At 39.7% G+C, this 22,235-nt stretch overlaps 1 protein-coding gene and 1 long non-coding RNA gene across 6 annotated transcripts in view; one reads left to right on the forward strand and one right to left on the reverse strand.

Annotated features, from left to right (window-relative positions):
* Positions 1 to 22,235, forward strand: part of LOC148934743 (uncharacterized) — a 27,101-nt gene continuing 4,866 nt past the window's right edge. The window contains exons 1-3 of one of the 5 annotated variants that reach the window (XR_016141098.1): positions 1 to 747; positions 818 to 1,374; positions 4,132 to 4,191. This is a non-coding gene — a long non-coding RNA (uncharacterized LOC148934743). The other 4 variants (XR_016141097.1, XR_016141096.1, XR_016141100.1 and 1 more) reach the window with 4 other exon arrangements.
* LOC105426217 (Bardet-Biedl syndrome 9) overlaps positions 15,952 to 22,235 on the reverse strand; it is a 16,967-nt gene continuing 10,683 nt past the window's right edge. The window contains exons 8-12 of the mRNA XM_089083873.1: positions 21,874 to 22,116; positions 20,336 to 20,619; positions 19,625 to 19,795; positions 18,082 to 18,219; positions 15,952 to 17,393 (exon numbers count right to left, since the gene is read on the reverse strand). Coding sequence (XP_088939999.1) covers positions 17,163 to 17,393; positions 18,082 to 18,219; positions 19,625 to 19,795; positions 20,336 to 20,619; positions 21,874 to 22,116 — 1,067 coding nt within the window. The 3' untranslated portion in view covers positions 15,952 to 17,162. The remainder of the gene's footprint in view (positions 17,394 to 18,081; positions 18,220 to 19,624; positions 19,796 to 20,335; positions 20,620 to 21,873; positions 22,117 to 22,235) is intronic.

The raw sequence follows: 22,235 nt of genomic DNA on the forward strand, positions 1-22,235 counted from the left end.
CGGTGGCAGAGCGGTCTCAGCGGAGGAGGAGAAAAAGAAGGAGGACGTCGCGGTGACGGAGAGTGGTCTTCTTCGTGAGGAACGGAGGAGAGGAATCGCGCGAGAGAACAGGAGAGCGCGTGCACGTGCGACGCGAGATCCGCGGAACGCGAATAGAGACGGTCGTCGCGGATAGTGCCGCGAAGGGGAAAAGAAGAAGAAAGAAATATATTCGTTAAACGTTAGATGTATTTGCTTTCAGCTGGTGTTATTCCGCGGAATAGCGGAGTTCCGCAAAATTTCCGCACGAGAAGTAAAATTTCTCGTAACTTTAATCATCTTACGTTCCGGGAAGACTTTTTTTATCGCACTTGAGAATTCATGAGTAATATACACATGCGCGATACGTAGGCGCGTGTGTATGTGTGTGATTAAACGCGTAAAACGATGAATAATTCCTATCGCATGCCAATATGTGTATCTTAATGATAATTAAATATATGAAATATAATTAAAAATATGATATAAAAATATGAGAGAACATATACACGTTAATCATGGAAATGTTGACACTGTAATATCAAGATCCGGAAATTGCAAGTCTATAGCAAGCGGATATATATGTCTGGAGGAAACATCTTGCCAGATGTAGATTCGTGCGGTCAGGATGGCACGTGTGAGATGCACGCTATGCGGCTATGCATTTCGTAGCCAAATCCGTCTCACGTGTGCGTCGTGCGGTGGAACGCAGTCGAAGAAGTAGGATAGGTAGGTAGCTTTCACGATCTTTTTCAATGACGTGGAGAACAACGGAGATTATCGTTAGGTTATTATCTAGGAAGGAATTCGTAAACTTCGATCGGGTAGGAACGTGATGGGCAAGGGATGCCCTGCCTCGAAGAGATAATAGAAACGACAGGGTAGCCGATCCGAAGTAAATGAGTCATGGGAGGAAGCAACGAAGAGAAAAGCTTTATCTTCCATCCTTCGCGAGTGGAAGAAGGAGGTTCTGGACCTTCCGTGCGCGCGCGCGCGCGCGCGCGCGCGTGTGTGTGTGTGTGTGTGTGTGTGTGTGTATACGCGTCGAACGGATGAACCGATGTACTCATACACGCGCATGTTGACCAAGCGAATCGCTGGTAAATACCAGAGGCCCACCGCCGAGAGTGGTGTATAACTTGGTATGCGCGTATGCACGAATGTGTGTTTATGTTTGTGTATGCTTGACGACACGCCGCGAGGAAACAGACCTCCTCGAGACACCGACTGCTCTTCGTTCCCCGAATTGAACGAGCCGCCTTCGGAATGCCCGCTTTCACGAGGAGCACTGACAGATAGTCCACCACCTGGGCCGCGTCTCTCGGCAGTGCCTCCGAACTCACCCCGCCGCAATAGGTAAAAGTCGCGGCGGTTTAGCTTTCTAACTTTTCTACACTTTCAGCTCGTGTCGTGAAGCGAATTAACGATTACAGCGAGATTCGTAGTGCATTTTTCTAAATTTGAAAAATTTAGAAAATTATATAAAAAAAGGGTATTTGTGACGTGAAATTTTCTTTTTTTGAAAGTTTTTAAACGCGTAAGTGAAAACTGGACAGGTTGTTTTTTAAGATTTGAAACAAGTTGACATTTTTTCACGACTATTTCTAAACTTATCAAACGCAAATTTTAATTTGTGAGTATTTTTCATAGGTTTTTAATGATAATGTTAATTTTAATTCTGGAAACTGAGGAAAGATAAAAAGTCAAATTAAAATTTATGATTGATACAACTATCATCGGTGAGACTTAATAAATGATAATGATTTAATATTTCTAGTATCTTTCTTTATCTAATCGAACGTTTAAAAAATTCTCAGATCACCGCGGTCGGTCCTTGAGCGATGAGATGTGCAAATAAATCGTTTAATGATTGGGAGGTTGCAACAGACGTCTGACCATGCAAGGTCAAGTGGTTTCTTTACCGCGGCGATGTTTGAACCTTCTTACGGTTCATTGATCCGATACATGATCATCGTTACGCTGATGATCGATGAGGTATTCCAGCAAGTGTACTGCCTCACATCTAGGAAATTTGACGGATGCCAAACTCAATTGACTATCACAAGACGCACTAAGCTCGTATTAGGCATCAGCATTCCCTTCACATTATTATGCGGGTTAAGATGTAAAAGTCTTATAAGCAAATGAAAACACACATATCTTTATTTTCAGCATATACTTATACATATATATTTTTATTTTCAACTCTTGATTTTCGCCAAACATCTTTCCACCATTTCGTCTTTCATGAAATATCTTTCTCGGGAAATAAGAGAAAGAACTGTTACGCCTATTAATAGTTCGGCATTTTCTGATGACTAAACGATTCTCTCAAATATACTCTTTCTATGAATGTTGAATGAATGGCATTTAATAGAAGAATTCCATAGGAATATTTTCTCCCCCCTTCCCCTCCCATCTATAGATCATTATATTGAGCCCACGCGAACATAGGCTGCGAAGACTGTTAAGTAACACACCCGTCGAGCGACGAAACGTGGTCTCGTGCGATGAAAGATCGAGCTGCGGCTAACTCGCTCGGTTATTGTACAACATATCGAAGACGCTTATCGAGAGACGGGATCCACCGTCTCCGCTCTGTCTCTCCTGCCAAGTTTTGCTCCCCGCGCGGCTGTTAGCGAACCCGAGTATCTACCTGACCGCCTCGTTAGTTCTCTTCGTGGAAGCGCATCCTCGCTCTCTCATAGTAAGAGAGCGGAGAGAAAGAGAGAGAGAGAGAGAGAGAGAGAGAGAGAGAGAGAGAGAGAGAGTCCTTTCGTCTTTCTCTTGTTTGTGCGTCTATTAAATGCGATCATTACCTCAAGTGTTAACATTACGTGTCTTATTACATTTCATCGCTTCACTTTATTAATATATAATAATTGTATTATGTCCCGCAAGCTGTCGCGAGCCTGGCTAATTAAAATTCGAACGACACCAATTGAATCACTTTGCGGATCGTCTGTTTAGGAATGTGTCATGGGAGAAGCGAAGACAATATCGATCCTCTACTAACCCTTTCCCGATCACCGTCTCTCCCGTACATCTTACGTATGCTAATTCGTCGTCCCAAAAAAGAACCCGTTTACTTTTCACTCACGACGCTGGCCGTTAGAGAGATAGATGGAAAAAAAAGGACTTTTATGTCACTTTAAATTAATCACGCTTGACATGTCGAGATTTCGTTATTGCTTGCACGATCGCTCCGTTCGAGTGACTCAGACGTCGAATACCTCAGATCGATCAACGGACTCGACACGCGGGCTCCTCGCGTGTTGTCAGACCTGCGGCCAACGGGCCGGTCGCGGAAAGTCTACGAGGGGCCGTATGCTATTGTTTGCTTTTGCTTTCTTTTCGCGTAACGGGCGCAAGGTCGCTTGCGAATTCCGCGCGTGTCCTCCGGCTCTTTCGCGCGCCGCGGCTGAAACGAGGAGAGGAATTTCACGAGCGTGTCCGTGCCACATTTGAAAGGTCCGCCTTACTTTTTCTCTTCCCGGCGAGAGATCGCGGTCCCCTCTTTTTTGAGATCTTCCCCCCCCTCTCTCCTCTCTTTCTCTCATTCTCTCGCCCTTTCCCCCCCATTTCTCTCGCTCCCCTTGGGCCGGAACAACGTTTATCCGTGCGTGCGCGCGCGCGTGTGTGGCCTGGATAATTAATCGCGATTTATTTGCTCCGACATTGTTAATTTTAACGAGCGGCGAAATATTTTTATTGGGTGCTTGAGCCGCGCCGCTCGGGGATAATTTGTACGCAAATGCGCATTTAATTTAATTTATTTACGACGCGGAACGCCGGGTGCCGGTATGTCTGACGGTTTTTTTTTTCCCTTTTTTTTTTTTACAATTGAAACAGCCGCGCAATCGTAAACCGCGATTCGCCACTTACCGTTGGCTCGCGAGTTGCACGTAAATGTGTCGACGAGTATCTTCCTCGCGTAGTTTTATTGCGATCTTTTTTATCGCGGAGGAGCGATAGAGGTTGCCTCTTTCTTTCTTAAAATTTAATCTTTTGTTAATTTTCGTTTTTATGGATTATTAATTTCCGCGAACTGAGAAACCTCGACTGATTTAAAAAAGAAATACTTGAGAAGGGTGTATGTCTTTTTTTTTTCAGAGTGATACGATATCTCGATGAGAGATCTTCAATTGATCTGCGGTCATTGTCAGAAGAGTGGTGAGTGATGACTGAGAGAATTTCCACGGCTTCTAGATGAATCGATCATTTCGAAAGAGCGTTTAATAGTACTGGACATAAGTGGAACAGCTTTGTTTATCATAATAACAGATATAGATCCAAGAATAAATTCGAACCAGGAGCCAGAAGAAACTTGTTCTGGCTTGAAAAAAATATTAAAATCACGATTACATAATCTTAACACATATAGTATTTTTGAAACTTTCCATTGATCCACGTGGCGAGTAAATTTATCTTCATTTACCGCGTTCGTGTTCTTTTCGAAATAACCAGTTTAATTTTTACGACACTTTATCTTTCGCACTTTCATATTTTTTGCATGATCTCATACACATGCAAATGATTCAGAATATATTCCATGAACAACTATCATAATGTCCACGAAAGCTTATTCGTCTTACGTCGTGGATGGCGCTTTCCATTTGCGTTAACCACGCAATCTCTTAGAATGTGCGCGTGTCACGCGAATCATTAGATTATTAAAAAGGAATGATACGCATAACCGGAAGTGATTCACGGTGGTGTCGTCGTGTGACTCGACTTAAAAGGAAATCGCTAGTTTTAAACTTGTTGACAGCCTTGTAATGTCGTAGTATATTTGCGACATGTTGATATGGTAATGACATTAAACGCAATTAATAGCAGCACTCAATGAAACCTTAATTTTAAGTCACAAACTTCCTAATAATAGAATTGTAAATATAATAAAGAGATTTTTAAATTATATTTTTTTTCTTGTTTTTATTTTGCATTTATTTTAATAAGAATTTATTATAAATGACAGGAAGGCAAGTGAAATGAAGTATCGATGGCTAGTTTTCGATGAGAAAGATTAGATTAAACGCATTTGACCTTTCTTGAGCTCATTGTTAGATAAATCCAGCTTGGAGAAATTCTCAAAATATTATATCGAATGAAGCAAATATATGGTTATGCATTCAACATCAATCTTCCACTTTGCCTTCCATACGCACACGCATACGTATAGACGCGTACCTTGCTTATGGCAAGGTCGTTTCGGGATATTTCGCACGAGCCAAACACCTTTCGCAGCCTCAAAAGGAGACCTCGTGCTCGCGATGGTCACCGTGATCGTTCGCTTTCGATTCCTCGAGTTCTTTTGCGCCATTAACCCTAAACTTGACAGATGAAGTATGCTTTTAATCGATATTTTTATCTCTGTTCTTTACAAACAGACAATGAAGAAAAGAACGATATTTTTCAACTTGTTCAATAAATTTGATTGTAAGAATATTTTTTAGAATTAGAATAAATTTGTTATTACATTTTAAAATATGATATGATTATTTAATTTACAACTTTTTTTGCAGAAATTTAATTAGATTTTATGACTAATTAAAATCATAGTTCTTGATTTTTGTAAATTGTGTGTATTTTTTTTCTGGAATAAATAAATCAGGATATAATAATATATTCATTTATACAAATAGGTTCTTTAGTGGAAAAAACGGAAATGTTATTCTATAAATAATAGATTTATATGGCAATCAATTGATTACTTAAATAATTGTTTAAAGAAGAAATTAAATAATTGATGTATAATAAAATTAAAATTTGCTGTTACAAATATATACAACTTTGGAGAAAAAAAAAGAAATAAATTCTCTTTCGTTGATTATAGGATAACAATATATCCATTCCAAAAATAAAGTATTAAATCTTGGAACAATAACACGTTGGCACACGGTCATATTTTTGCGTGCACAGCGTGCTATTGTTTATATAAAGTGTAGTGATTGCCACTTACTTGAATCAGCAAGCAACCATATGTCATTCACGTTATTATCTCTTGAAATACGATTATTTTCTGAAAATTGAAAAATTAGCAGTTATCAGTTGGCGCAATTAATTAACTTTTACGATCAATAACAATTATTTATCTAAACAAATATTTCATTCGTATCATTAATTCGACGTAAAAATCGAAATAATAGATGAAACGGGAAAACCATTTCATTACGATACTTACGAGTAATTATTGTTTTTTCAGTAACATTTATGAATTTAAATATAAGTTCCGCATTTTATTTTGTACTTTTTGTTAATTTAAATGCGTTATTTTTTTCGATCTGAGGGTGGTAATGACACACGATAATTGCGGTTGACTTGAATGATTTAATTAAGTCATATATCATTCATTTATTAATAATATTGTATGTATTGCACGTCACGCACAAGAATGCTGTAACTAAGTCATGTGATCGACATGCTCTAGTAATTAGTACGTGATTATAATTAATCATGTTTTCGCGAGTGAGTACGAAGAATGAATCTGAGAGAAGAAAAAGATATTCTGCAAAACAGCGGACGACAATGAAACAGTTGTAAAGTAAATGATGTATAATCTATTTTTCATATACTATTTATTTCTCGAAAATCATAATTATATTATTATATATATTATTTTCGTATTCGAAGTATCTTACCCAATACAAATTTAATACAAATATAATAACTATAATATGACTTAACGTATCACGTATCGATTATGTAATTATGATACGACTATAAACTGGCTGTTTACAATGTGATGATATTTCACAATGTTTAAAGATCGGAAAGTAAACTTCGTCCTGTTAATCACGATATTTATGTATTTTGTAAAAGAGAAAGAAACAGAGAAGATAATCTAAGTCAAGTGCGCTAATCCAATAAATTTAATCTAGGAATGAAATGTGACTCACACGCGATTTTATCGCGCGCCAGGCTCGCGCAACTTTGTCTCTCGTAAGGGAAAACAAAGGAGAGATATCGCGGCGTGATTTCAACGGAAAAGGAGCACGTGCGCCGCGTGGAGGGAAGACGTTTCAGTTTTGCGCGCACGAGTCTGTAACCGCTAATTTGTTGTTTGAGCCGAGAGCAAATAAACGGCATCGCCGGGTAACGTTGCGCAGATGCGCAGCGCCGGGCATAATCGCAAAGAAATCACCGTTGGTTTCTTTGAAAATCCTGTCCCCGGTTACGTGTTCCTAATAGATATGATCGCTCGATCGCTCGATGTCTTACACGGTAGCGCTCGTCGCATTAGCGATCTTGCGCGATGACTGGCACAGGCTCGACGGCGCGTTCCTCTTCAGCTCTTCTTTATCGAATAAAAGTCCGTTATCGCTCAATCTCAACCGGGAGACAGAGAATTTTGCTGTGTAATTATCAATCGAATTTCCCCCCCGCGCTTTCGTCATCTAATGAAATCAATTTTTCCCGTCACTCGCAGGGAAATATTCGTGCCATTGGTAGTAATTTTGTATTTAAATTTAATTAAATAATTGAACAAATAAAAAAAAAAAAGATTAAATTAATATGTGCCAATAATCCACTGCTACACAGAACACAAGTCGTTACGTGTGCTTGAATTATGTTTCTTTCGTAAGAACTCTCAGACTCAGATTTTTTTGTTTTACGGATTCCCTGATGCTTAAATAGAATGCTCTAGATTCACAGAAAGAAGCAAACACATTCGAGTGCACAGAGGAGGGGGAAAGTGAGACTACCTACTGTTATGATTGCGATTACAGTAATTTACTCGGACGGAGATAATAGCGGCAATTGCAATTCTATTTTCGTGTGTGTGTGTGTGTATGTCTCGCTAACGAACGAAATGAGAAAGAAATTAAGGGCGCGGTTAGCCGCGTATCTACGATTCTGGCAGTTTGCCTTACTGCGGAATCGCTAATTTCTCCACCGATTAACAGATACCTCTGTACCCGTGTACCCTGTGTGTGTTTCCGCCACCACGACCGACTTCCCCGAATAAGTTACTGCCGTCGAGATTTGTTTTCCCGGGCGAATCTCGCTCGTCGGCGCGCAGCGAGCGGTCCGCCGCCCGTAAGCGAAAACACATAATGCATCGCGCGCCGAGGTAACGTCTATTTTCGGTTTAATTGGTTACATTAAGCCCAACCGGCAGGCCGGTTAATTTAACGCAACGGCGACGTTAGTCCGCCGCTCATTATATCGCGTGGCGACCGAGCGCGTAATTTCCCTCCCGTGCGTCCTCGCGCGTGCGTCGCACCCGCGCGTAATTTTTTTCTTTCGATCGGCGAAGGAGAGTGGCGTCTCCTCCTTTGTCGTCTCGTCTCCTTTGTCATCCCAGCTTCCTGCGAGCGTCTTTACGAGCATTATCGCTGCCGGGTTGTAAATTTCACGAGGGTCGTGGAACTGAGTCATTAGCGCATCTCGCCTATCTCTGCGCCCGTCTCGCCAACCCTCGTTGCTCGTACTTGACGATTTTTGGTAAAAATCCCGTCCCGGGTCTCGATACGGGAGAATCGAGCAAGGCGCAGGCACTCAACGCCAGATTTACAGGCCATTAAAGCGAAAATGAGCGTCTTTTCCTTGGATTCAATCGGCCAATAAACACGGATTTCCTCGCCGAATATCGGCCTTGATAAGACACGAATCTCTCGCGACGTTTCGCAGACGCTCGATTTAAATGCGAATCCGCTTACTCATTTTCGCGTTCGTATTCAGTTTAAGATTATTTGCTGGCGGTAATAAGTAGCCGAGAGATAAATATATATATGTAGCGATTAAAAAAAAATTAAATAATTTCAAAGATTAAAGAAAAAAAATGTAATATAAAATAAACATAATAAATCTGGATTATAATAGATTCAGTTTTCATACGTTATTTAATATGATAAAAACTAGGAAGGAAAAATTTAACAAATCAAATAATCAGATCTTATCTATATAAATCTTGAAACGTACACGATCAAATCAGCAGATAAGCCACTTGACAAACTCATTATATAATTCTATCGGGCGGAAAAAAAGGAATACTAATCGGAAAATCGATCTTTGTTTCCACGATGAGGAGATAATTCGACGAGCGCATTCCTTTTTCTATTCCTATTCATCATCGTTCATCTTTTTGTGTTTGACTGCACGGCAAAGAGCACAGTGCGATCAAGTTTTTTTCCCAGATGATTCAGCAGATTCAAGCGATTAAGTAAGGCGAACCTTTCAGAATCAATTTTGCGGTCGGGGCGCGATTGACGATGCTGTCGGCTATGCCTCTAATTATGATTCCTAATCGAACATTATCTATGCGCAATGTTCTGCATCCGTTCTTCATTATGCTCCCATTGATTATGCTGCCTCGTTCTGTCGTCACTTTGAGAATGAGTATAAATAAATGAATATGACATTGCTACAATGGCTACGCCATTTAGTAATCGCCGTTTACAATAAAGATATTACAAAAGAGCATTACTTGTTTGCGGTTGAAAAGTTTTATATATCACATGACAGTTTCCATGTGTTTTAATGATTCTCTAGAACACATTATAGTAAAGTATCACTCTAAATTTTAGAGAATAATCTGCATTAAACAAGCAAATATGGAACTAATTGTAGATATGATTTTATAAACGTTATAAAAATTGCGTTTTTTTTTTCAAATCTGTCAGATTTGAAAATTTCGAATTTCGATTATTTAATAAAGTACAGTTTCTCAAAACAATTTGTTTATGTTCTATTTTTTTATATTATATTTTAAGACAATTGTTCACTCTAATGTGTTAGAAGGATATTCCTCGATATTTGACAGGATTTAAAAGATCTCTAATATAGCGCGGTGAAAAAAGATAAAGGGCTACTTGAAAATTTCCTTCCTCGCCAAACAAACAGCTCATCGAAAAGAAATTCGGACAAAGATATCAGTCTCGGAACATCTTTTTCGGTTTCGTTTGACAGGGCAAGAGATACTTATCGTGGGACCGAGGTGGGCTCGATTCCGGGTCATCTGTAGGTATAGGCCGGCCGCAATAGGTATATGTTTAGAGTAGGAGTAAAGGAGCGCGGTAATTGGACGGAAGCCATCAATTATCGAAGGACGAGAGAGAGAGAGAGAGAGAGAGAGAGAGAGAGAGAGAGAGAGAGAGAGAGAGAGAGAGTCCTGGGAGAGAAGCCCCGGCGGTTTTCGGTCACTCCCGCCCTCTTTCCCTGCCTCGTTATCCACTGATTATCGATCTCTCTCTCTCTTTCTCTCGCGTGGTGGCTTAAACCTCAAACGTCGCTATTGGTGGTCCCGGAGTTGCGAGTTTAGCAAGGTGGTCCCGGTATTAAATCATAAAATGCCAGCAGGAGAAGAGACAGGGGGATGGGGGAGCGCATCCTTCCGTCGAAATTTTATTGCGGTGGTAACTGACGTGCGCCGCTGAGGGTCTCTTATGTTTCGCCGCTCCGCACTCGCCCGAACAATCGGCACGATTATTCACGCGGAATGATATTTGATTAAAGTAGCATCTTAATTTCCACTCGCTCATAAATCATCGTCGCTATGGTATAATTTCTGGCTGTTTAGTATATATATATATATTTCATGTCATGTTTATAAATAGACGTGTGCGCGTGATTTAAATTATATATTAAAATTATTTAATTATTACTTGAAGATGATTTCATAAAAGATGAGAGATGATTTCTGCGAAATTAAATATGAAATTTTCAAACGATTAAGATTTGAGAGATTTCCAAAATTCTTATTTTATTCGAGGAAAAAGAGGAACTTATAAATTTATATGTTATAACTTGAATAGACACAGAATGTTCTTACAATTTTATAAAATGAATTAATTTTTAATTCTTTATAATTTTCATAATATTAATTTTTGTCAATGTCAGTTTGCAGTGTTTTGCATTTATAAGCGCGCGAGTATTACATTTATATGCGCACGAGTTGAAAGCGTTTTATCGTTTTATCGGCTGCAATCGCGCGATAAAAGATGCTCCGGAACTGAAGTCACTTCTTCGAAGTCATCGGGCAACATCGGCTTTCTCCACGTTTCTGGTTTTATCGCGCGACCTCTCGTTTGCGTAACAACCATTTGTTAGGTGATACGATCTTGATTATAAAGAGGAAGAGCGTTGCGGCTTGTACGGTCCACATTCCCGTACAATCTTGAATCCGTTTCCGGTAATGGCGTATTCTGTGGTAGACTTGGAGCAGTTACCGATCTAGAAACGAGACGAGGAATTCCTGTCGGGCTTTCGCACACCCAATTAATTTGAATACGCAATCTGTGTTACTTCACTACATAGTTATCGCATGCATGCACAATTCGATTATATATTCGTCGATTATAAATTGAGATGAATTGTAGATTCAAATATGTAAATTAGAGCGTTAGATGTGTATAGATATCTCTAATTCTGGAAGAACTTAGTTGTTGGGAAAGAGTGTGTGTATGAAGAAAATAAAGAATCGATCGCAGACATGAATGTTATTAGAGATACCATTATATTTTTTAAAGCGTGACGATACAAGAAAAATATTTCAGGCATAACTTAAATTTTTTCGAAGATACGACATCGAACATAGGATGCCGCATGGAACGTATTCACAGTTACGAGGAATTGTTTCTAACTTAATAAGCAACATTTTCAGCCGTTTTATCTCGAAATGCTTCGTCGTTTTTGTATCTTATTAATTATTGATCGCTATTGTTATTTAGACATAAAAGAGCTGCGCTAAAGTACTTCAACGTAGAATACTTAAAAATTTCAAGCGATTTTATCAAGAAGATGCCAAAACTGATCTGTAAGAAATCGGTATAATCTCTCGAAAGATGAAAGAAGATAAAAAATCTGAATGGATGAACAGGCGCATATAGGATATTGAGATTTAGAATTTGTTAATGTTAACATTTTAGGCAATAATAAATTTTGTAGACGGACAAACGTATGAAAAATGACGACCTTTTAAACCGCATTTCGAACTGAGATAATTAACTTCTTCGGTATTTTTTTGCACCGATGTTTTGATAGCGCTTTAGCTACGGGGTCTGAAAATTGATTTGAGGGGCCTTCAAGTGCCCCTCGGTGCCGTTTTTTCCGCCCGGTATACCAATTAACTTCCCGATAGATCGCGTTCACGGGCGGCCGCGCGTATTCGATTCCCGCATCTACGCGCCCCATACAATATGCATCTTCATTCGGGACCAGTTTTTCTGCGTGCGCGCGCGCGCGCGCGCGCGTACGGGACGAGAAACGCGCGCATTTAAAAAGCCACCTATCTGGATCGGCCGGCGCGGCGGCGCGCATATTGCGGACGCATGTCGGGGCACAAAAGAATCCTATCCATAATCGCGCGCGGCGCGGCACGGCTCTCTTGCCGACGTGTTCCCATGCGGAGATCGCAAGGAAGCCGAGGCCCTGTCTACGTCGGGCCTCGGCTAGTTTCTTCCGGGAAGGTCGATCGCGCGCGAAGCCGCAGGCGAGTTTCCACGTAATCCGGCTTGGACCGAAGAGAGAGACCGAAGAGAGACCAAAGGGCCGCTCGCTCCGTTCGCGCTCTCTCTCGGAATTTAATGGCGTTTAAAGACCCCGATAGGCGAAGACCCCCGTCGGAGACGCGTGTCTTTTTGCATGATCCGCGACGATCGTTTATTTACGAGGCCTTCTTAAATTGCATCGTTTACCCCCCTTCTTTCTCCCCTCCCTCCCCGAGAGGACGTTGAATCGTAGTAATGCGTTATTGCGCGTCGGAAATTTTAAAAGTTTCGTTTAAACGACGACGTTATGAGAAACCGCGTGTTTTTCGTGTCGGAGCAAGAAAATTACCAGAAAAATTACTTCCTGCCACTGATCATTGATCGTTTCTCCTTGAAAGATTATTAATTTTCTATAATTTAAGCGATACACAAAATGTTCCAGAAAGGAGTTAATTGTATAGTATCATACTATCTTTTTTCTCATTCGAGTGTCGCTTTGAGTTTTTCCGCTCCAATTGCAGTTATAATTATTACGTGTCAATTGACGAATATGTGATACATACTCGTATTTGCGTATCGCTCAAATTCTATGGATATGGCGTTCATTGAGTACACGTAAATTCGAGAAACATACATGAATGTGGTTGAGATTCGATAAAATCTTAATTCAATATGTAGGCTTAAATAAATGAGATAAAAGTGATACGACAAAAATGTATATTTTAATCGCATTTTTTTTGTATGAGTCATTTGTGCTCTTCGAAAGGAATTTTTTTTATTTTTTTTTCTTTCTATAACATTTATCTTATTTTATCGGCCTTTTTGTTGTTAGAATGATATTCTTAAGTCTCCAAGTTATGTAGAGGAACTCGCTCCCCGCTGATCAGGAATTCATCGAGACAAGCATTCCAGATGGTCCAGATAATTCTACAAATCTACTAAATTTTAATATTATTTTACATTAATTTACGTTTTAATATTTATTTTACATTTTAATATTAATTTACTTTAATTGAAAGTGTCTTAAAGTTGAAAATTTTACTGTATAGATCTAATAGTTTTTTACCACCATAACTTGGAATCATTTTGAAAATCAAGAAATTAGTTTATCATTTCTTGCAAAATTTTCGGTGAACCTTTTCTATGAAAGGGAATAACACACGAGTGGCGAGCGCCTTTCTTTTACCCAACGGTCTTCTGTATCTCATTCTTTCTGAACTCATTCATTGTACCGAGTGCAACGGTCTTTGTCGCAGCTAATTCGAAGAACGAATGCCAGTTGTCGGAAGCGGTGAGTTAGAGGAAAGGTCGCATCTCTCTCTCTCTCTCTCTCTCTCTCGTTGGCATCGAGTGACAAACACGTAACACGCGAAACCCTCTTCAGCACTTCCTCTCCGGTATGCTCCTCGGACTCTTTCTCCCCCATCTGTCTCATTTATCGTCCTTCTAACTCGCCTGCAACCTTCTTTCATCTGTCTACCGCAACTTGTGCGATCCATGCCGCGTTTACACAAGCCAGCGGGAAGTCAAGTGGCTTTTTCAATAGTTGGCAATAGAAAGATGTAAACGAGTTGGTCGCTCTAGACCTCCCGGCCTATTAGCTTTGTATGTGGCATAATGCAAAGGACAACGTGTGCGGCGCCGAATTCTGTTTTCAATAACAGAAATTCATAGATAAATCATTTCTAAGTCAAGCACCAGATAGTTATCAGCAAAAAATTTGAGATTTTCTATAGATGACGATGCCTTAACTTTTTCATCGAATTCTTTAAATAATTTCCTCAATTTTGCCCTTCCCTGACGAAGGAACAATTCGCTTACGATATTTGTAAGTAATTTGCAAAAGCCTAATTGTTAGTTTCAATTTAAATAATTTAAAAAATTATATTCTTTGTTCCATTTTATTATTTACATTTTATTTTATTAACTGCATTAATAAAAATTCAAACAAATCAAAAATCAAACAAATATGATAAAAGAAAGTAATTTTTTTTTTTTACAGCAGAAAAATCAATTTTATATAATATTAATAAAAAAAGAAAAGCTTATATTTACATAAACATTTACTAATATCGTATGCATAAAAATTGAACCAATTGCTTCCACATGTTTCTTCAAAGCGCTTTTAGCCAGATATTGATTAGTCTATCGATTTTGTATCTTTCTTAACCATACTGCGCACGTGCGCGATTTATCATAGTTGAGAGAACGTTAGATCCAGAGAACGTTAGACAGATAATAATAAGGAACGGAGTACGCAATTCATCGTTTGTGCTTAGAAAACTGGAAGTGCGGTAATATGATGCATCGGACCCTGACCTCAGTGAACTCTCTTCCCTTTTCCCAAAGTAGTGACGACGACGATGGCCAATAATGACGGTGAGATACGAGATCCTCCCCCTCCCTCCCACAATGTTTTTTTGAATTTCCTCAGGCAAAATGGAAATGAAATGATATAGTGGTGTACGGCCCGTAATTTTCCTTCTACACCTTCGGAGATGTCGCCGATTTATTCCGCATGTTTATCGATTTGCCGTATATATTTTTTTCTCCCAAGTCTGTAACGCGCCTCGGGCGATCGATTGATCGATCGTTCCGCCTCAGACGCGGGAATATTTCGTTGAAAGCGGCATCTCTCTTTATCTATATATCTTTTCACGTTGCTGTGCGAGATAATTGGCGGTACGAGCTGAATTCGACGTACGTATCGTTTTCTTCAGACTTTCCAAGGGAATTGCGAAGGCGACTATTTGTATTGAAGATCGTTACGGTCATATTCCTCTTGAGAAATTCAGCAGGAGAAATATGCCCCGGCACTAGAATATTGCAAAATGGCTTTTACCTTTACGATAAATTGTTGATTTTGATCAGACTAAATATAAATTACGATTATCGAAATGTTTAATAGCGAATGTTGAAAAGCTGCGGTAAATAATAATGCCTTCTCCCGAATCTTCCCAAGTTAAGAGAGAATGCCAATTTCACTTTGTAAGATCAATTATTGAGGTTAAAGTGAGATAAAGTTCTGGAAAACCTTGCGCTCGATTTGTATTGACTGTATGCCAATGCAATTAAACGCCATCTGCCCGTAAAGGCTTTCATCATTGCAACATTGTTGCATTGTTTACGGCACTGATGTTCGCGGTTATCTGCCAATGTTACCGCGAGACGTTACGTTTATCCGAACCGCAAAGCTGCGGCCACAAATATTTCAATCTGTTACATCAGCCGCAATGGAAAAGTGCTGCCGTCTAAATATTTGCCGAGCACTTCGGTAAAGGTTACTCGGGCCTCGTGATTATTTGTTTCTTCACGCTCGTGGGAAGCCGCGTACGGAACGGAGCACGCATCTGCGTGCGCATGAGAAGTCTCTTTCACATTGTATGAATCGGGATATGAATGCTCGCGTGCCTGACACGAGTATCGGACGCGTTAAAAATACAAAAATCGTTATTAATTTATTGCAATTTCTAAAAGAACAAAAAAAAATACACTAATCGTCTTTAAGTCGAAAAAAGATACACGTATATAATTTTTATTTACATCACCAATTTAGTAGGAATTAAAACATATACAGAGTATATTTTATATATAAATATATATATATATATATTTTTTTTTTTTTAACAGATAGACAAGAATACAAGTTTTCATTCAACGCTCTGTTAAAGAATACAATTTGCTAGAATCACAGAGATGTGTATATTTTCGACGGAATATTGACTCCACATTCTGGGATGATTTTGTTACAATCCTTGTTACAATCCTTGATTTTGTTACAATCCTTTTGTTACAATCCTGATAATAGAGGAAGACGACAGAAGCGCGGTTGTGTTCTGCCCCGTAACACTATAATAGTTCGATAAGTTGCGTGTCTCTTTATTGTCGCGATATCGAATAGCGTGTGTGCGCGCAGCACACCGGGATCTGAAAAACTTCTTGCGATCCTTTCCATTCTACGCGGGGCAAGCACTTTGCATACATTACACAGCGACCGCGACTCGTAAGAAAATTATCGCGAACAAAGCGCGTGGCTGTTATGGGTCCCGCCGAGTTAAACACATACCCTCCCGTCTCGTACATTCTTCCCATTAATTAGCCTCGAAAAAGCGGAATCGTGGCGCCAGCTGGTGAATCACTCAAACTATACGTTACGCCGTTCGACTTCGCCTATTTCAATAATATGCCGCAGGCTGCGGAATAAAATTATCGCCGCAGCGCCGGCGCGTGTATGGACGCACTTACGTAAACCGCGCCTCGGTCCGACTTGGCGTGTCCATAATACGCATGTACCTGCGTAACATATCGGTATATATATATATATATATATATGTGTGTGTGTATGCACATGTAACGGCGCCAAGATATGCCCAATACTCGCGGTAATACTCCCGGGGATCTCATTAAAGATGCCGAGACGATTAATCATGCCGACGAATCTTGGAAACTCACCTGACAGAATACAGATTCTGTTTTTCTTTTTTTTTTTGCATTTGAAAAATTTTCTTCTCTCTTTTTTATCGAGACAGCGCAAGATGAAGTGAAGAGAACATTTTTTTTTTGTGAAAAATTATATTTACTTCAATTGTATTGTGATAGATTTAATTTCGTATTTTAATGATTCACGATTTTTTTTTTTTTTTTTTTTTTACATCGAGTGTGATGCGTTCTAAGGAATTTGTTTTTTGTCTATCGATTAATATTAACGATTTTTTAAGAAGCGCGACTGCCAGATTCTAACTGTTCGTTCTCGGCCATATCGGCTTCTCGGTAACTGTCGAGACGTTCGACCGCGTGAACCAAACGTTTCTTCAGCTTTGCGAACTCCTTGGTGGATGTCATTTTGCTTAATGTAGGGGCCTTTGCATCCAGGTGACTTGTGGATTTTCTTGACGTGTACCGTAAAAAAGTACTCAGACTGACGTCAGCAATCTCTTCCCAATCCTGAAAAACCGATCAATCGAACTTTTCGAAAAAAGTATTTGTTGCAGACACATGGTAACGAGAACTTTCTACGATTATGTAAATTGGGAACTTTGTACGATTGCAACCTGATTCTTCCAGATGGTTAATATTATGAAAAGAATGTATCTCTTCGCGTGCAAAAATACGGATTTATGTAAAAATAAATAATTATAATAAACTATACAATGTAATATGCCAAGCTACGTATCAGATAATTAGAGATTAAAGAAAGCAACTCTCAGCGAACTCGATATATATAAATTTGAAATTAATTTTGCTTTTAACTTACGACGCAGCAGCTCAAAGCTAATTTTTAATAAATCGATATATTCAAATTTTGAATCGATTAACCCTCCTTTTATATATATATATATATATGTACATTTGATAAAAGAAAAATTATCAGATTCCTAAGATCAAGATCGCCTAAGAGAGTTGCTGTCTTTATTCTCTAAATAATTATGAGTTAATCAAAATTGATTAAATTGAAATTATATTTTTAGTATTTTAACCACTTAGGGCGTATATATATATATATATATATATATATATATATTAAAAAAAAATATATATATATACATGCCCTAATATATATATATATATATATATATATATATTAAAAAAAAATATATATATATATCAACCATCGCGTCACAAAAGTACTTACGAGCTCGTCACGCAGCTGCGGCTCGAATCCGATCGCGGCTTCGAGCATCGCGTACTTATCATCGTTTACATTGAGCCGCAACAGCAGGAGCAGTAACCTCACGACGCACCGCAGACCGTGGCCGGAGCGTTCCCGTTCCTGCAACAGCCCAATTACTGCGTTACATCACGCCGCATTGACGGACTGCACGTCGCCAATCTGTCCGGATGATGCGAACTGAGATTTGGGTCAGAAATCAAAACCGGTATTTCGGCGAGGTCAGACCGACTTCTCCGTAATCTTTTTTTCTCTCGTTACGTTTATCAATCGTGCCCTTTTATCGTACTGAAAATTAACTCCAACTATAACGATCTTGATTTTAATTTAATTCACTCTTTAATTCGTTCTTACAGAAACGTCGGCTATTATGAGTTAGATTGTTCTTGATGGCTCTTCATAAAAATCCGGATATATATATATATATAAGGAAATGCAATTTAATTCTATTTCGAAGATTACGAAGTTACAACCTGGCGAGATGTATCCGTATCGATCATTTTTTTATTCGTTTGCGTCTTCGTACTTTTGATTCGGTTTAATGACAGCGAAGCGATCCTTCTGGCGTCTTTGGCTGTCTTTGCCTTCATTATGCGTCTTGTCTGCAACATGGATCTCCTGTGTATCGCGCGGATCAGCGCTTACATCGAATTCTCCCTTTCCCGGAGTGCCATAAATCTCGCAAATAATAAGCCACTCGAGCGCGACGAGAGGGATCGAGTAACGATCACGGGCATGTTGATACGGTTTCGCGAAACCACCGGTGCGATTGCCATCTCCGCTTCCAGATCGGCGCGCGATAAAGCATGGCGTACCGTATCGGTCGCGATCGGCCGCCAAGTGGCTCTCGCGTGTTTTATACGGCCGAGATTATGGTTGCCGCTCGCCGTCGCTGTCAGCGTCGGGTGAATAAGCGAGGGCAACTGTACCGAGCAATTACAGTGTGCGCAACTCGCCGATATTACACGAGACAAACGGATTTTGAAATTACAACTTAGCCGCGGTTCGAAATCTATTTTGTCAGTGTGTGTGTGTGTGTGTGTGTGTGTGTGTGTGTGTGTGTGTGTGTGTGTGTGTGTGTGTGTGTGTGTGTGTGTGTGTGTGTGTGTGTGTGTGTGTGTGTAAAAATTAAAAATCCTTCGAGTCAGTTGAAAAAAAAAATGATAAAAATAAAAATCCTCTTGTAATTTTCATCAAAACAATTTATTTAAATCAGCTAAAGATAAAAAAATGTTTACTACGTTGATATAAAAAATAATGCTAAGAGCTGGTGCAAGACAACTTTGATTTTTTTTTTTTAATGCAGCGAACGTAAGTTACTATTACTGATTGCGTATATGCAATAAAAATGTATTTGTCAAAAATCAAGGTGTCATTACAAATAATTTTATATTTGATAAAAAGATAAACTCGCGCGCGTTTGGCTCGATGGTTAAGGGTTGAGATTGATTTTAGAGCCAGCTGGAAGAGAAGAGTCTGCTGTTGAGAGGATAGGACATTCAATTACCGTTCGTGCGATCGCGAGATCGTCCAGAAGCGCGAAGATCGCGCGATAGGTCGACTCCAAGAGAAACGGCAATCCGGTTGCGGCCAAAGACCGGGTGTTCCGCTCCCTCACGGCACGCAGCATCCTCCTCTCGATGTTTCTCAACTGGGTCGACAGCAGCCCGATCTCGCTCTGTACTTACAGAGAGAACAAAAAAGCATGTTGAGGAGGCAAGAGATAATTAATCGACGGCAACGGCGATGTTTAACGAATCGGACGCCGCCAACGCCGTCATCGTTGTCGTCGTCGCGACTGCGAGGGAAACTGTTCTTAAACCTTTCGATAACGGCGGAAGTGGACATGAGCTTCAAGAGAGAGAGAGAGAAAGAGACAAGAAGAAATATATAAGCAGAAGTAAGAAAGACAAATTTTGAGAATGCGCAATTTTGCATTAATCTCAAACAGAGAAAGTTTGTCAAATCTTCAATCTTTTCGATAAGATGAAATCAGGATGGTGAGGGATTAATAAAAATAAAAAAGAAAGACAACTTTGTGGAAAATAAATAAATTGGAACAGTATTTTCATCTTAGAATTAGATCAATCGAGTACGTATATAATTATACTTAGCGACGTAATACACGTCTACGTACGAGCATGAACATATTTATTCAAGCTATTCACATATCAAGATTAGGTGTGGTTTGCATTAAAGTCTCATTTAAATAAATTACCGCGATTTTGTCCGCCTCCTGACGGCTACGAAAGTGCGCCTCCATCTGGGACTGGACCAGCTGTATGTGGTTTTGCGCGATGGCGGTCGTAAAGTTTCCGGTGGCCTTGTCTTTGAGTCTATTCACCAGCTGTTGAACCACCAAGGCCATCGAGAGCCCGTCGTTCGACTGCACTCGATATCGATTGCTAGTTGCACCGGAAACGATTGTCACTACGCTACCAGTTTGCACGTGCTGCAAGCCGAGTGCGTTCCAATTTTGCCTTTGCACGTCTCCTGTAAACTCTAGAATTATTGTAAATTAAAATCTTTATTTTACGAACTTCTGAACTTTTGAAGAAGGCAATTAAATAAGAAAATCCGAATTATTTAAATTCAAGATTAAAATCAAGGTTTAACCTTAAATGAATAGAACAAATTTTAATATTTTTTGAAATTTTGATTAAAAACTTTGAATTTAAAAAAAAAAAAACAATAAAAATAATGTATGGTTGAAAATTTTGAAATATTTGTATTAGAAATAATGAGACTAGAGAAAGAAAATTGATATTTTTTTATGATTAATATTTTCGGTCCTGAGCGGTCGCACGGGAGGGAAGGAATTCACTTAACGAGTATTTTACCGACTTTAAATTATGAATCTACCAGGTGTGCGAGGCTTAAAGTCAAGAGGCTGATAAAAGGAAGAAAATGCGCCGTGATTGAAGAGGTCCGGGTAAGGTTCCTGGGGCCCGCGATGTCTGATTATCGTATTAGGTGGGCTGAGAGACCGCGCGTTTAAACCACGAACGAGAGAGACTGGAAAGATTCCTTAATATTGCCGTTCGCAAACGAGACATCCTAATTCTCTAGCCACAATTTCCTGGCCCGTAATTTCCGAACAGCGGGGCGAATCACGAGGCAGTGGGAGTAAAAAAAGATCCGTGAGTTTTTAGGGAATTCCCTTTACGGCGGCGAGACCACCACAGGGCGGCAAGACAAAGCTACGGCCTATGTCGCATGTCTGTAAACAACCGATTTTTCCACTAAATCAACATTTGTGGGAATTAATTTTCACATATTAAACTTTTCGAACTTTTTACACATATCGTTTGTATTTCTATCTATTGTATTAAAGAAGTAATCGTGATATCACAGTGATTTATGCATTCACATTTATTTTATTTAAAAAAATAATGATATTCTATTTTTTTTTTGCGAGAAAAGGATTTTTTTACAAGTTCACAATTTTATCAATTATATTGTAATATTTTTTTATGAATTCATCAAAGTCTATAAATACATGATAAAATAATATATTTTTGGAAAAAGCTATCTGAATCCTCATAAAATGCAACAGTTGTGACATCAACTTTTACACTTTAAAATTTAGATTAGAACGAATTAGGAGAATTTTTCAAGGAGTTTTATTATGCGAAACCGCAGAGAAAAATTCGTCGATGGTTTGAGGGAATAGTTTTATCGCGGTTGCAGCCCTGGTCGCGAGAGGCGGGAGAGGTCGGGGGAGGGCATTATAAACGACGTAGCCGATGGATTTACCGGGAAACAGCTGGCTAAAAGCGACGAGGGGCTCGCTACACTTGATGGTTGCCGTGAAGGTGGACGTGTTCTCGGGTGGGCAGGCCCTCAGCATCATCTTCAGGGGCAGTTGGGCCGTCTTCTGAAGTACGCGCAGGCTCCCACGATCCGCCATCTCGTAGCTCGCCGTGATTCTCACGTCTGACGACATCGCCGGCAGATCTGTCGTCGCGTAGATCATCGTGCGCAGAATGTGACGGTCACCTATGGCATTCACACGGTCGAATAGGACGAAGTGACGTACCAACGAATTAGCCGCGGCTAATTGACATTCCGGCAATTCCGCCGTTGCGCGACCGCGAAGAGATAGAGTCTGCCGTGTC

Source organism: Pogonomyrmex barbatus, unplaced genomic scaffold, assembly GCF_055798465.1.
Source record: "Pogonomyrmex barbatus isolate J1 unplaced genomic scaffold, ASM5579846v1 scaffold8, whole genome shotgun sequence".
NCBI lineage: Eukaryota > Metazoa > Arthropoda > Insecta > Hymenoptera > Formicidae > Pogonomyrmex > Pogonomyrmex barbatus.